General features: G+C 38.6%; 1 protein-coding gene across 1 annotated transcript in view; it reads left to right on the top strand.

The window, feature by feature from the left end:
- SCIN (scinderin) overlaps positions 1–16990 on the top strand; it is a 101138-nt gene that overhangs the window by 69567 nt on the left and 14581 nt on the right. The window contains exons 6-10 of the mRNA XM_006834247.1: positions 1438–1570; positions 2015–2103; positions 3844–4059; positions 5705–5826; positions 11494–11584. Of these exons, the coding sequence (XP_006834310.1) occupies positions 1438–1570; positions 2015–2103; positions 3844–4059; positions 5705–5826; positions 11494–11584 (651 nt within the window). The remainder of the gene's footprint in view (positions 1–1437; positions 1571–2014; positions 2104–3843; positions 4060–5704; positions 5827–11493; positions 11585–16990) is intronic.

The raw sequence follows: 16990 nt of genomic DNA, 5'->3' as shown, positions 1-16990 counted from the left end.
TGTGTTGCTACAAAACATCACCATTGGCCACATTGTTAATGTTGTTGTTGTTAAGTGCCAGGGAGTCATTCCACTCGTTGTTAAGTACCGTGGAGTCGGTTCCAACTCACAGTGACCCTGTACAGGGTTTCCGAGGCTGTAAATCTTTACGAGAGCAGAAATCCTCATCTTTATGTCTGGTGTTTTCGAACTGCCGACCTTGAGATTAGCAGCCCAGTTCATAACCACTATCCTACCAGAGCTCCTTAGCGACTCTATATAGGGTTTCCGGGGCTTTAACTCTTTGCGGGAGTAGAAAGTCTCATCTTTCTCCTATGGAGTGGGTAGCAGGCTGAACCCAGAGGAATAAGCTTCTTGTTTAAACTTTGTAGACTATGGGGCCTTAGGTGGAATCCTGAGCCACACAAAACCTTCTGAGTTGGGACATTCACATTTGAGATGACATACAGATTAATCCAGAACTGCTGAGAGAACAGAAGGCTCTCATTAAAAGAAAGACTTTCAGAAAAAAAGCTGACTATTAGGATTTTTTGCGTTTCAAGAAAGTTGTTTGCTTTGGAGGTTAAATGGTTTTTAAAAGTATATATTATAGTCATTCTCAAATTAATAGTCTAGGTAGATAACAATTTCATTTGCGGCAGAGGAAATTTTGCTTTGATAATTTATACAAAGAATACTTACTTTACAGCAACAACATTAGAAAAAAAAATGTATGTTGGAAAAATCTACAGACATAAATTATAACATATATATGGCAATATGGCAGCATCAAGTGTGGGCTCAAGTGTAGCAGCAATTGTGAGATTAGTCCAGGACTGGGCAGTTTTTCATTCTGCGGAGCATAGGGTCGCTATGCGTCGATACCAACTTGATGGCACATAACAACAACAACAATGTCTTTCTTAGCATAGTGCCTGCCTGAAATGTAGAGGGTACTCAGTAAATGTTAAGAGAATAGATAGCTGTTCAAGCTTCTATATCATTTTGTGTGTGTGTGTGTGTAGTGAATGTAAGATCTACACACACATGACAGTCCAGGCTTTAATACCTATAGAGTTCTCAGTAAGCATTGGATACTATTACTACCACTATTATTTTCTGATGTCCCATGAATTGTAGGCACAGTGTCAAAACAACTTTGTTGTTGGTAGCTCTTTCATCACAGAGAGCTTTTTTAAAAAAATAAAATAAAATAAAATGGCCTTTGGAGCACAATTGGATTCATGATATTTAGTTTGCTCGTTTTTGTACTTTGAAATAACTTTTTTGTACTTTGAAATTGAGATATCATTTATATTCCATAAAGTTAGCTTGTTTCAAATGTACTATTGAATGAGTTTAGTACATTTCAGAGTTGTACAACCATTACTATAATCTAAATTTCTAACGTTTTTATCATTTCAAGGAGACACCTGGGGCTCATGGTTTTCTTATTAGGTTTCAGATGCCAGTGGATGCATGCAAGTTAGCGTGGTGGCAGAAGAAAACCCCTTCTCCATTTCCATGCTGCTTTCTGAGGAGTGCTTTATTTTGGACCACGGCGCTGCAAAGCAAATTTTTGTATGGAAAGGTAAAATATGCCATTGACATTGTTGTTACATTTCAGATTTATATTTACATTTGAAAAGACCTACAAATCAACCCAAAACTGCTGGATTATAGACATTCCCTCAGAAGGGTAAAGAAACAATTTTTCTCACTTTTAAAAAAAAACAAAAAAACTTAGCTTTTTGGGACATGCTCTATAAATAGCTCACATAAATGCGATCATCAAAATCATATTTTCTTCCTACAAACATCATTTTGCAGGGATTATGGAGTTAGAGAAGTCATTTGGGCATTACAAAGAACTCTATGAATGTTACTTCTTAGTGTACTGTTGAATCTGTTCATTACGCTTGGAAGTGTTTTGTTGTCTTCTCAGTGCTCTATTTAAATTTTAATTATGTGTATTTTCAATATATAAGGATTTTGGAGTCATATATGTCTCTTTTTAATTTACCTTGTATTTTAGGTAAAGATGCTAATCCCCAGGAGAGAAAAGCTGCAATGAAGACAGCTGAAGAGTTTCTAGAGAAAATGAATTATTCCACTAATACTCAAGTAAGTGTGGAAATTAACTGGCTAAAAAATAATGAAATAAACATCCAGGAGCCCATGACATCGCCATATTCCTGAAAGAATTTGACTTGAAGTACTGTGTGTGTGTGAAGTCAGTTTTCACTTGAATGTGTGTAATCAGGTATTACATATTTCTAAAACTTAATCTGTGTTTGTTCTGGTGTGGCGTGTGGATTAATACGCCAAACTGTAAAGCCGTTTGAACTGCAAGGTCGGCTAGTTCAAGCTCAGCAGCTGCTCCTAGGAAATCCTATACAGGGTCTCGCTATGGGTCGGAAGCAACTCAACAGCACTTCACAACAACAACTGTTAGGCCCCCTAGTGGCCTAATTCAGTAGGAGACCCCAAAAAGATCATCAGGACTCGAGTTCGATGCAAAAGCAAGAGGTTTATTTACCAACGCGCTGGGATCCACCTTCACAGACTCCTAAAACCAGGAGACAAAGGTGACATTTGCCAACGCGCTGGGGTCCACCCTCACATAGACTCTTGAAAACAGGAGCTGAGGGCGACCCTTGCTAATGTGCTGGGGTCCACTCTCACATAGACTCCTGAAAACAGGAGCTGAGGGCGACCCTTGCTAATGTGCTGGGGTCCACTCTCACATAGACTCCTGAAAACAGGAGCTGAGGGCGACCCCAACTCACTATACACACAAGTTTTTATAGGGTTTCAGGGGGCATAATTGCACAGCACTATAGATACAGTTTTTGATTGGTTAACAATTGGCAAAGTATGAGATGTTACAGTTTAATTGGTCAGTACTGGTGGTCTTTCTTAGGCTAGGGCAAAGGAAAACATCTGGCATCTGGCCTTGGGTTGTTCTGTCTATTACTTATCTATGGCTCGCTGTTGCTAGGGGTGAAAGGATATTCTAAGGCAACATGAGCTGATTTAGCACGTTCCTGGAACAGGAGGACGTGTTCAGGCTAATGTACAGAATGGAGATTGACCTTGTCTCTGGAGGGAACTAAAAACTGAGGCCTAGTCTATTTAAAATGCTTCTTGAAGCCTGACTAAAGTTTGGTCAAGTAGTTAGGCAAAATCAGTTAGGGCCTTACACAACAATCTGTGTTTGTGGGGTAGAATTTTGTAGAAGTGAGGAATCAGCCCCTCAATAAGGCTGAATGATGAGAACAAGAGCCCATCTACTTCCTTTACAACCTCCACTTCAAGATTATCAACCAAACTAAAAGCACTTATCAATGATTCCTTACAGCAAGATGTACAGACATAGTCTAAAACCCAGCTAATAGTTGACTCCATTAAGATCAGCCAAGACACTGCCTGCTTACTCTCTCCCTTCTGAGTCTCTCAACCTTGTCCACTCTTCATTTTTATGTCCAGGCACAAGAACAGAAGGAGATAGTTTCTTCCAGAGCGTAGACCTCTTGTGACTTAATGTAGAAACACAATGCAATGATACTTGCAATGATAACCAAGGGAAGAACTTTATTCTCATCTCAAACATCTGATTTCAGTGGCAGTACATTAAATTTTGAGAGAAAGCACATCGGATTATTTTAGTTGAATATTTGATAATTTTATATTGCTGTTTCCATTTTTTTTTAAAAAGGATCCCAGCTCTATGTTAGCATCTGTAATAAACCAGGACAATCTTTTCATTCCCACTACAGGCTTTTCTATACTACTAGATTGTTCTGCAGTCTCTTAATTTCCTCTTTTTATTATGGTTTTTGTTTTGTTTTGTTTTTATTTCAGATTCAGGTGCTTCCAGAAGGAGGTGAAACACCGATCTTCAAACAATTCTTTAAGGACTGGCGAGAGAAAGATCAGAGTGATGGCTTTGGAAAAGTATATGTCACAGAGAAAGTGGCTCAAGTCAAACAAATTCCTTTTGATGCCTCAAAATTACACAGTTCTCCACAGATGGCAGCCCAGCACAATATGGTGGATGATGGTTCTGGCCAAGTGGAGGTATTTTCCTGGCTTTGTTTGTTTTTGTTAAGCCCATTTATGCCAGCATATATGGAACTATAACATCAGGAAATTACAAATTTTAAAAATTATAAATTTTACTTAACAGTAAAGATGGAACCTGCCACGGAGTCCTGCTGTGGTGCTGTAGGATCAGCACTGGATTGTTAGCCACAAAGTTGGTGGTTCAAACCCACTAGGTACTTCGTGGGCACCCAATAAAGGGTTCCTATGAGTGAGAACAGACTTTATGGCATGTAACAACAACAACAAAACTCAGTAAACAAATGTCCAGATTGATAAAATTTCCTTCCTTTGCTAAATTTTTAAACTAGTTTAAAAAGTAATTTAAAAGTTGGTAATTTGGAATCTGGGCCATAGCAGAGTGAAGGAAACCAAAGACTGAAGAAAGTAATGAGTCCATGGGACTAATGGTTCACACGAACCACAACCTTTTCTAGCTTGAGACCATAAGAACTGGCTAGCGCTTGGCTACCACTATCAACCATCCTAACCAGCGATGCTGTGAATGGAAGGACCCGATTAGAATGGGAGAAAAATGTAGAGCAAAGTTTAAATTCATAAAAACGACTAGATTTACTGGACTAGTTGCTGTTAAATCCCATTGAGTTGGTTCTGACACAGAGTGACCCAGTATAGGATTTCCAAGGAGCATCTGGTGGGTTTGAATTGCCTACTTTGCTGTTAACAGTCCAGTGCTTATTCTACAATGCCATACAAGTACTCTACTGGACCAACAGGGATTAGCAAAATCCCTGAGACTATTGCCCTAATGGATTATTTTAACCTGACTCTCAAGTCACTCCCAGAGGTCATCTTTCAAACAAATAATAGATTGGCCTCTAAAATAAACAATACCACCCATGAGGAAGATGCTCCTGAGAACTTTATTATTTTTTTTTTTAGATATGAGATCAAACAGTCAACATTTACACCAAAACAAAGATGAGAGGACAAGGAACTACAGGGAAATGGGGTGGATGAAAGCAGTAGAAATGGTGAAAGTGCTGATACGCTATAGGAATTATAAACAATGTCACAGAAATATTTGTGTCCATAGCAGTACTATTCATACTAGCCCAAAATAAAAGTTGGTTATTATAGATCTAGGAGCCTTGGTGTAGAGCCCTAGTTAAGTGCTTGGCTACTATCTGAAAGGTCTGCAGTTCAAACCCACCAGCTGTTCCTGGAAAGAATGATGTGATAGTCTGTTTCTGTAATTAGTTATATCCATAGAAACCAAGTTGGACACTTATCCTCTGTTCCTATAATAGAGAGTCACCATGAGTTGGAATCTATGACAACATTTGTGAGGGTTTTTTTTTGTTGTTGTTTTATAGCTCTAATCTGAAAGTTAAGGAGCTCTGGTAGTGTAGTGGTTACAAATTGGACTGCTGACCTCAAGGTCAGCAGTTCAAAACTACCAGCTGTTCCGCAGGAGAAAGATGAGGCTTTCTGCTCCCGTAAAGATTTGCAGCCTCGGAAACCCTGTGCAGGGTCACTATGAATCGGAACCACCTCCACGGTACTTAACAATAACAACAATCTGAAAGCTATGTCAAGCTTATGAAAAGTATTATAGGATCAATAAAAGATTAATTTTGATATATTCTATTCCATCCAGATTTGGCGTGTAGAAAGTAATGGTAGGGTCCCAGTTGACCAAAGCTCATATGGTGAATTTTATGGTGGTGACTGCTACATTATACTGTATTCTTATCGCAGAGGACAGATTATCTACACATGGTAAGTTTACATCTTTGATGAAATCTCAATTTTATAGAGTCCAAATTTTTTTCCAGAGTATTCAATTGCATGTAGCAAGAGCTAGAATAATCCCATACATAATAATGCCTGTGAGATGTGTATATTATGCATAGAAATGTGACTCATTATATTTTCTTTGAACAGTATTTTGAGTATGCTTTGCACCTGCCATCCATGGACAGGAGGAGATGTGATAAAAATCATTCTCTCTATTCTAGGAAAATGGTTTAGATACTTCAAACTGTAGTACTCTGTTAGTGAACACATGGTTGAATAGCTTATCTCCTATGCAGACAGAAACTCCACCTGGTCATTGTTGGTGTCATCTCTTCTGTTTGTTAAAACTCACAAGGACCACCTGAATTTCAGTTGCTAAGTTACAGCCAGGTTACTTCTGTAAGGGAAATTATTTCTGATTTTATTTTATATTCCAGAAACTTGAAATTGATGTATTCTTATGTTTTGTCCCTATGAATTTCAAATCAATAATGGAGAAAATAGTATAATATTTTCACATTGTGAATTTTGAATAGTGATTTGACTTAATTGATGGTTTGATTTATTTTGTCTGAATCAGTAACAAGGCCCTGCTCCAGGAGGAAGGATCAAATGTCCAACCAAGTAATTTATGTTCATGCACTATAATGGGCTACTTTAAAAGGAAAATAATTCTGAAACCAACCATATAATGTGGTATTATCTAACTTTTTTACTTTAATATTTTCACTAGATTTTATTTATTGAGTAAAATCAGGTTAAATAGAATACTACCAAAAAGACTCAAAAAAATTAAAGAATTCACAAAATGGTTTTATAGTTGACAGGCTGTATAAAAGGTCCAAGGCTGAATGGAGGCCAGATCCAGCCTTGACGATGGCAACCATTAGTCGGCATGTGGAACGAACGTGGACTCAGGTCTCTGCTAATATGGAGACATTAAAAAAAATGTTTTTAATGTGTTTTAGGTGAAAGTGGTGACATTTTTCTTTGGCGAGTATCACACCAGATGACAAAGATATATTCTGCCCTCTCGCCTGACCACTTATACTGCCTATTCAGGAGATGGGATGACTCTTGCTAGCCAAAGGTTCATTGCCTGGGAACTTGTTAGAAATGTAGACTCTCAGTCCTCACCCTGACTTTCATTTTAACTAGATCTCCAGATGAGTCATATGTACTTTATAATCGGCAAATATGACCTTAGACAATAGATTCAAATACTAGCTGCATGTTAGAAAAACCTGGATAATTTCTCACGAATAACAAGGGTCCCGGTGTGGTGCTGTAGGATAAGCACTACTCTGCTAACCTCAAGGTTGGCAGTTCAAACCCACCAGCCACTCATAGAAATCCTATACAGGGCTGCTAAGAGTCAGAACAGACTTGACAGCACTTAAAAACAACAACATCATCCCATAATAAATAAACAAAAATCAGGAGTGGGTCTTGTGAGTACTACTGTATGCCACTGCAGTAATGAGACCCATGGCACCAATCGATCTTTCTAGCCCAGTATCCCCACATCACTATGCCCCATCTGTCATGGATGTATCTAGCTATTCATCTGTACTTAACATGCCATCCTAACAGCAACCATTTGTTCAACAGTATCTTTGCACTAGCAAAGTGCTACATGTTTCTATATGTTACTTTTCTTTCTCACAACCAGTCTCTTTTCTGAAGAGGATGTCAGACAGTTTAAGTAACGTAATCCAAAGTTACAACTCTAGTAACTGGTGAAGCAGTATTTCCAACACTGTCTGTGGGTTCTACCCAGCACAAAGGCTTGCCTGAATGCAGTCACAACCACACTGTGTAGGGATAGAATTTTTCAGTTTATGTGATAACTTGAAAGAAGGAATTAAAAAGGTAGTCCAGGAGGTAGAGTTAAAGATGAAAGGCACACAATTAAGTCAACTTTCAAGTAGACAAATCTGTCTTTGTAGTTCTGAAACCACTTATATTCTAAAATGATGATAAGAAGATCGTTCCAACAGTGATCTTTTCTCTACACTGTTGGGTAATTGAAACTGTGCAAACAGTGAACAACGACAGTGATGAATCTCTTGAAGCAGTAAATCCCATTTTCATGGAGCGTTTATTTTTAATGAGCAATAAGCATCACTGATTTATAAGAAGGAAGTCAAGTCAGACAAAGTCAATTGCTGAATTTTTTTCTTCCCCCAGTCATAAGATTTCAAAATTAAAGGCAGAGATAGACAGTTACATCATGACTATAGTGAAAACCTTGATCCCTGGGTAATACATCCATAAAGCAAATTACTTTGAATTTGTGGGGATGGGTCCATGATCACTCTGACAAGAACCTAGCAAGAAAAGGGGTTTAAGGTAAGTAGTGAAGGTCTTCATTACGAATGTCAGAACACAAAAACCTGGTTAAATACTCCAGGGGAGATTGGGAAAACAAAATAGAAGAAATCCTTTGGTGATATTCTTTAAATTAGTTGGCTGATTTTTTTTCCCCCTCCCTTCATAAAATAAAGAAAATATAGAAGGGGCCAGGAAACAGCACGTATGGTTAAGACACGTCCAAGTGTAACAGACTTTGCTAAGGACCGACACCACGCAGATCTGTGTTTCTCCCCATCTCTGAGAGCTCAGGGGGCCTTCCAGAAGGGTTTGTTAGCTTGATAGGCTCATGGAAAATGTAGACTGCCAACCTTTCTTAGAGAAAGCATTCTTCATTTTCCTGTAAACATGTGTGCCTGCCTTCAGCATGACCTTCTTTTTCATTTTATTTTCCATTCCATAGAACATTATTCCTCAATTAATTTGCACATGCTGGTGCATTGAAGACTTCTGTGATAAATAACACATTCTCTAGGCTCCTATGGAATATGTGTATGTTGCCAAGGATGTGCGGTTACTGTTCAATTTGTTGAAAATCCAATTTAAGGATTAGTATTCTTGGTGCTAATTATTTATCATATAGAGAGGGGAGACATGGAGAAACAAAACAATGTTCAATGCTTTTTTTGTTTTTCTCTCACTGTATAAACTCATCTAAAGGAAAATCTTGGCCCAAATGCCTTATAGATTGAACTGTTGTTGGTAAATGCCATCGAGTTGGTTCGAACTCATAGCAACACTATGAATAACAGAATGCAACACTGCCCAATCCTGTTCCATCCTCGCAACTGTTGCTAAGCTTGAGTCCATTGTTGCTACCACTGTGCCAATGCATCTCATTGGCGTGTCTTCCTTGTCCTTCTCCAGGACCTGGCCCCTCCTGATAATATGTCCAAAAAATGAGAAAAAGTGTGGCTTCTAAGGAGCATTCTAGTTGTACTTCTTCCAATAAAGGTTTATTGGTTCTTCTGGTAGTCTACAGTACCTTTAATATTCTTCTCCAGAACTGTAACTCAAATGCATCAACTTTTCTATGGTCGTCCTTATTCATTGTCCAGCTTTCACATGCATATGAAGCTACTGAAAAGTTTCATACCGTGGCTTGGGTCAGGTGTACTTTAGTCCTCAAACTGACATCTTTGCACTTGAACACTTAAGAGGTCTTGTGTGGCAGATTTGCCCAATGCAATACATTGTTTGATTTCTTGACTGCTGTTTCCATGAGTGTTGATAGTGAAGCAAAGCAAAATGAAGTCTTTGACAGATTTACTCTCTTCTCCCTTTATCATGGTGTTATGAGGATTTTTGTTTTCATTCCATTGAGGTGCAACCCAGACTGAAGTCTGTGGTCTTTGATCTTAATCAATAAGTATTTTAAGATGAAGCTGTTGCTGTTGTTAAGTGTCTTCAAGTCAGTTTCAACTCACAGTGACCCTGTATAGGGTTTCTGAGGAGCCACTGGTGAGTTTGAACCACTGACCTTGTGGTTAAAACCAACCTTGCAGTCCAGAGGACAAATCTTCAGTGCCACACCAGGACTCCAAGATTAAACTAGAGAAACAGAATTAAACTACAAATTACTCTAGCAAGAGAAGTTGTAAATGAACTGGGCCCATTGATTTATTGACACTTACCTGGGTTGCTGAGGAGCCCTTATAGTTTTGTGGGTTAGGAGTTGGACTGCTAACTATAGGTCGGTATTTCAAAGCTTCCAACCACTTCTCAGAAGACAAATGAATTGCCGGCTCTCATAAAGATGTACAATGTTGGAAACTTTATATAGAGTTCCATGATTCAGAACTTATTTGCTAGCAGTGGGTTTGCTTTTAGTTTGGGTATCTGGATTACTGGCAGTTTGCCTTTTGCATAGCTTTCTTAGTATAGTAATGCCTTTAAAGAATTGCGAGAATGGCAAAAATAAGGTTTTTTCTTTGCCTGCTTGTGTGATTGTTTCCTTGAACTGTCTGGGTTCCAAACATTTGGTCTTCTATGTTGACCAAATATTCATAGAATGATGAAATTCCTCCAATATTCCATCTGATCATTTTAGCTCACATTCTCCTATCCAAATGGATTATTTTCACTATGGAGATAGATAACCAAAAAAGGCAGTTCCAATGTGAAGTCTGACTGACTTGATTACTTAGCCAATTATGTAAGGAGCTAAAGCTCAATATCTTCACCCTATACAATGGAAATGCAGTCAGGAAATCAAACAATGTATTATTGCATTAGGCACATCTGCTGCATAAGACCTCTTTTAAGTGTTCAAGAGCAAAGATGTCAGTTTGAGGACTAAGGTGTGCCTGACCCAAGTCATGGTTTTTTCTGTAGCCTCATATGCATGTGAAACTTGGACAATTAATCAGGAAAACTGAAGAAGAATTGAGTTATGATATTTGAGAAGAATATTAAAGTACCATGGGCTACCAGAAGAACAAACAATTTTGTGTTGAAAGAAGTACAACCAAAGTGCACCCTACAAGCCTGGATTGTGAGACTTCGTCTGTCGTACTTTGGACATATTATCAGGGCAGTTTGAAACTACCAGCTGTTTCGCAGGAGAAAGATGAGGGGTTCTGCTCCCGTAAAGATTTACAGCCTCGGAAACCCTGTACAGGGTCGCTGTGAGTCAGAACCGACTCCATGGCACACAGCCACCACCAGTCATTGGAGAAGGATATCATGCTTGGTAAAGTGGAGGGTCAACAAAGAAGAGGAAGATTCCCAGATGAGGAAGAAGAGGGGATTGATTGGCACAGTAGCAGCAGCAGTGTGCTCAAGCTTAGCAAAGATTGTGAGTGCTTTGTTCTGTTGTGCATAAGGTCATCATGAGTCAGAACCAACTTAATGGTGCCTAATAACAACAACAACATGCAATGGAAGTAATTCTAAATAATACACATGGCTCAAAGTTACTACTTTAAAGAAATGATAGGTTTTAAGCCTTATGTTAGAATAACTGTTTTCTTCTACATCTTTCATAATTACTTAAACTTTTGCTTGAAATGCCAATATTGTAATTATTGTTGTTGTTAGGTCCCATTGTTGTTGTGAGTAAGTATTTTAAGTCCTCTTCATTTTCAGCAAGCAAGGTTGTTTCATGTGTATATCGCAGATTGTTAATGAGTCTTCCTTCAATCTTGATGCCACATTTTTTTTTTTTCATATAACTCAGTTTGTTGGATTGTTTGTTCAGCATACAGGTTGAATGCCAATATTAGGATGTCTTAAAACTTAAATATAGGCTGATTTATTTTATCATGGTTCTCCTAGGCAAGGAGCAAATGCCACGAGAGACGAGCTGACAACATCTGCCTTCCTGACTGTCCAATTGGATCGGTCCCTTGGAGGACAGGCTGTGCAGGTCAGTATATTTTTATCCACTAAAAGGCATGCAAGTTATTGGCTAACATACTTCTGAGCTAATTACAGGACATTAACCCAGTTTTTAGTTAAAGCCAAATTGTAGTAGGAATCTAAACTTCTCTCTCTCTCTTTTTTTTTTTTTTTGAAATTCACATATTGCTACACTGATGTCATTCTGGTCGTCTGAGATTCAGAAAAAGAAGAAGCAAACAAAAGTAAATTAAAGACAACAGAAAGAAAAATCAACTGATAACATTTATAAGCTTAGACATTTCTTCCCTTTAGAACCACACTGTATGTTATTCCTGACAGTTAGTTACATTAAAACTGTTCTACTTGGGTTATTACTTCCAGCTGGTGTGGCATTGTGGGTTAATGTGCCAGTCTGCAAAGTCGGTTGAACTGCAAGATCAGCAGTTCAAGCTCAGCAGATGCTCCTTGGAAACCCTATACAGTGTTGCTGTGGGTCGGAACCAACTTGACATCACTTAACAACAACAATTGTTAAGGAGCTCTGGTAGTGGTTACAAGTCAGGCTGCTAAGCTCATGTTCACCAGTTCGAAACTACCAGCTGTTTCACAGGAGAAAGATGAGGCTTTCTGCTCCCATAAAGATTTACAGCCTCGGAAACCCTGTAGAGGGTTACTATGAGTCGCACCAACTCCGCAGCACATAGCCACCATTGTTAAACAGTTGCAGTGGAACAGTTGCTTCCCCAACCCCTAAAATAAAAAGGATGTCTGTCCACTGCCTAGACCCTAAAATCCTGTTATCCTACATGCAAAGGGGAATTAAGATCATGTATAGAATGGTATGGTACCATGGGATAAGCACTCGATCTCAAGGTTGTTTGAATCACAACGTCAGTGGTTCAAACTCACCAGCCACTCCTCAGAAACCCGTACAGGGTCATTATGAGTCAATGGCACTTAACAACAACAACAATAGACTGAAGGGTATGAGCTATCTGGCCTTGAAATAGAGAGATTAGCCTCCATTTATCATGTGGAAACAATGCAATCACAAGGGTCATTAAAAGTGCTTGCGGGGGAATCAGAGTCAGAGTCATGGAACAGCCTTGTAAGAAAGACTTGACAGGATGTTGCTAGCTTTGAAGTTGAGTGGTGGGACCACAAATCAAAAAATGTAGAAGTCCTCTTGTTTGGACTCACACAACCATGTACAGAGTTTCCGTGGCTTTAAATAATTTTGCGGGAACAGAAACCTCATCTTTCTCCTGCAGAACGACTAGTGGGCTTGAACCGCTGGTCTTGTGGTTCGCAGTATAAGGGAACTAGATTCTCCCTTAAAGATTCCAGAAGGAATGCAGTCAGTCAGTACCTTGACTTTAGCCTCTGAGCCTATTTTATAACTGCAAGATGATAAATCTGTGTTGTTTTAAGTCGTTAAATTAGCTCATCATTTGTTAGTCCAGTGATAGGAAATGAATACAGGATTTCAGAACAAGCACAGATCTAGAACTCTGATTGTTAGGCAAATATTTCCCCCAAAAATGTTTTCTTATAATGAAAGTGCATATGTTAATTTTTTGTAAAGCCAGATTGAAGTAAACCTTGATAAGAGAACATGGTTCCTTATTTTTTATTGAGTGGAACAAAGTTCAACAACCACAAAAATGAGTGGGAAAGAAAGATGAAGAGAAGGAGTAGGGGAAGAGAGGGAGAGAAAGGCATAGATGTGGAGAGGGGAGAGAATTAAGGGGAAGTAAATAGAATGAAGGGGAAGGGGCAGAGAGGAAGGGGGAAGGGAGTATAGAGAGGCAAGAGGAAAAAAAGAGATTGAGGGGTCAGATGGAAGAGAGAGGAAAAGGGAATAAGAAGATAAGAGGATGGTGGGAAGAGATGAGCTTGTTGGGCATTTATGAAAATAACAAAATAGTCGTTGAGTTCACTGAACCCACATTCTTAATGGCAACTTCATATAAATTTAAATGAGCCAAGTTTGTGGTACATATGTAATACATGTAATACATGTTATTGTTGTTAAGTGCCGTCTTGACAGTTCTGACTCATAGCGATCCTATAGAGGGTTCCCAAGGAGCAACTGGTGGTTTTGAACTACCAACTGTGTAGTTACAGCGCAGTACTTATACTACAGTGTCACACCAGGGCTCAATACTTTTATACAATTAATTATAATACACTCATATTTATATAAGGAGCCTGGGTAATACAGTGATTATGTGTTTGGCTGCTAACTGAAAGGTCAGTTGTTTGAACTCCATGAAAGAAACACATAGCAGTCTGCGTCCCAAAAGCCAAAAGCCTCAGACACCCTATGGAACACTTCTACTTTGTCCTGTGGGGTTGCTATGAGTTGGAATGGGTCTGGTTTTGGTTGGATGCATGTATGTGTGTGTATGGAGAGAGAGTGTATGTATTAATATTGTTGTTGTTGTTGTTGTTAGGTGCCATCAAGTTGGTTCCGACTCATAGCGACCCTACGCATAATAGAATGATCCTGGGCCAATGTCACAATTGTTGCGACGCTTGAGCCCATTGATGCTGCCACTTGGCCAATCTATCTCTTTGACAGTCTTCCTCTTTTTCTCTGACCCTCCACCTTGATATCCATGATAGCCTTCTCCAGTGACTGGTCCCTCCTGACAATATGTCCAAAATGTGAGAGATGAAGTTTGGCCATCCTGGCTTCCAAGGAGCACTCTGGCTGCACTTCTTCCAAAACAGATATGCTTGTTCTATAGGCAGCCCATGGCACTTTCAATATTCTCCTCCAACATCATAACTCAAAAGCATCAATTCTTCTATAGTTTTTCTTATTCACTGTCCAGCTTTCACATGCATATGAGGTTATTGAAAATACCATGGCTTGGGTCAGGCGCACCTTGATCTTCAAGTTGACATCTTTGCTCTTCAACACTTTTAAAAGGTCTTGTGCAGCCTAAATACATCATTTGATTTCTTGACTACTGCTTCCATGAGTGTTGATGGTTGTTGATACAAGAAGAATGAAGTCCTTGACAACTTCAATCTTTTCTCCGTTGATAAGAATGTTGTTTATTGGTCCAGTGGTGAGGATTTTTATCTTATTTACATTGAGATGTAATCCATACCGAAGGCTGTGCTTTTTGGTCTTCATCAGTAAATATTTTAAGTCCTTTTAACTTTCAGCAAGCAAGGTTGTATCGCAGGTTGTTAATGAGTCTTCCTCCAATCTATTATTTGCTCAGCATACAGGTTGAATAAGTATGGTGAAAGAATACAACCCTGTTGCACACCTTTCTTATTTTTAAACCATTCAGTGTTCCTATGTTCTGTTCATACAACTGCCTCTTGGTCCATATATGCAGCAACTCACAAGCCACCACAGTACAACAAACTGACAGATGAGTGGTGGGTGTATTAATATACTGACTTATAAATTAAAAGTGTAAGTGTCATATCATAGGATCCCAATATCAATATCTAGTTTTCCTCACTGAGTCTAAATAATTATTTCTAGCCTGGTTCTTCCCTCACCCTCTTTTATATTTTCTCAAGCTCAGCTGCAGTTTGTCTTAACATTTATAGTGGTCTTTGTTTATTTCCTGCCTTATTGTATAACCTAAATACAGACCAAACGAAGCTTTGTTTCTGTCTAGTGTTTTGCTCATTCCTCCCTAGTGTTTCTCTCCGTCCCTTCAGTCTTACCTTCCTCCTTCCCACCCTGTTTTGCTTTGTCCCTCCTCATTCTGTTCCCTAGCTCACCCTGTGGGGCCGTGGTAGTGTTGGTGTTATCTTTCTGGCTGTTTTTAGTGAAGGTGTCTGCTACATTTCCTGGAAAAAACATCTTTCAGATTGGGGTTCATCCTGAAAGCAGGTGTTCCTTTGACCAGCACAGTGACACTGGTGATACAGCATCATTAAATTTCCCTTTGTAGATATGTGTCTGAAACTTCAAGTGAGCTGAGATTCTCTGTGAGATGCGGGTTCTTTTATTTTCTTTCCTTTTCACACTTTTATAATTGTGTCAATTGCTTCTTCAAAGGTACTCATTAAATATAGAGTAAGTCAGCTTGTTTAAGATGTTAAATCTAAGATGTAATGGCAGTTGAATTTGGTCTTGCTGGGTTTCCTAGGGTACTTATTAATAGATGTGTAAAGCAAGTTGGATATAAACTTATAACCACATATTAAGTATTTTATTTACCAATTAACTTTTAAAATAAGATGACATTCTTTAAATGTGCTAGACTATTTTTTCATAAAATACAGGCAATTCTTGGGTTGCCGTCTAGTTCTGTTCCTATGTCTTTAAGAATTTGCAGGTGACTTGGAACATGTGCCTGGAGTTCCTATTTAGCTTTACTTTAGTGCAACAAGAGGAACACTGGTGGCACAGTAGTTAACCCCCTGGCCGCTTCACGAGAGAAAGATGTGGCAGTCCCATCTTCCATAAAGATTTACGACTTTGGAAACATGTGGACCCCTCTTCTCTGTCCTACAGGTTGTTATGAGTAGGAATAACTTAACACAGTGAGTTTGGGAGTCCTGGTGTGGTGCTGTGAGTTAATGTGCTGGACTGCAAAGTCTGTTGGAACAAGCCACTCCTTGGAAACCTTATACAAGTTGCTATGGGTCAGAACCAACTCAATGGCACTTAACAACAACAACAAAAATACAAGAAATAGCTCAAAAGTCTTTTTAATGACATGAAAGCTGCACAGGCAGCAAATGAAGATGATTGTAAGGAAGAATGTGTTGTTAGTAGATGTTGGCTTGATGATTTCACAGTGAGGGCCGATTTCTGTAACATTAGTGGACAAGTAGGAATTGTCCATAAGTAACCCAGAAACTGCCTATATTCTTTTTCAGAATGAAATATTTTTAGCTAAGAACTGATGTCATCTAATTAATCTTTAAAGCATTCCTTATAAAATTATGTACAACTTTGAATATATACATTATTTATAAATACTGTTGTTCATAATATAATATTTAATGTGTCCAATTTTCATTGTTAAATACTAAATTTACAATGAAATAAATGGTAATTTTTAGTTTAATCACTAGATGGCAGTAGCTTATAATAATGCATAAATAAAGTTTTGTATTGCTATTTTTTAAACTCCTTTGTAGAGTATATTATCAGTGTTAAAGATTTCCAATTTGACTTTTCTTTTGTTTTTATCTCTCAGTCACCTTTCAAATAAGAGGATGGGTCTTAATCAGTGACTTCCTTTTACTCACAGTGGAAATTGAGGTTCTCTCAATATCATATGTAATGCTATGCCAACAATTTTAGGTACTTTCTGCGATCCAAGCCCCGGGGTTATGACTCATTAGAGGTTTTCATAATGTGCTGCTCATTTATTTGAATGGACAGTAATTGAACCATATCTGTGAAGTCAATTATTTCTAAGATTTCTTAGGCCTCCTTTCA

Source organism: Chrysochloris asiatica, unplaced genomic scaffold (assembly GCF_000296735.1).
Source record: "Chrysochloris asiatica unplaced genomic scaffold, ChrAsi1.0 scaffold00010, whole genome shotgun sequence".
Lineage (NCBI taxonomy): Eukaryota > Metazoa > Chordata > Mammalia > Afrosoricida > Chrysochloridae > Chrysochloris > Chrysochloris asiatica.
Note: the sequence above shows the minus strand (reverse complement) of the source record. Positions and strands in the feature narration are given on the sequence as shown.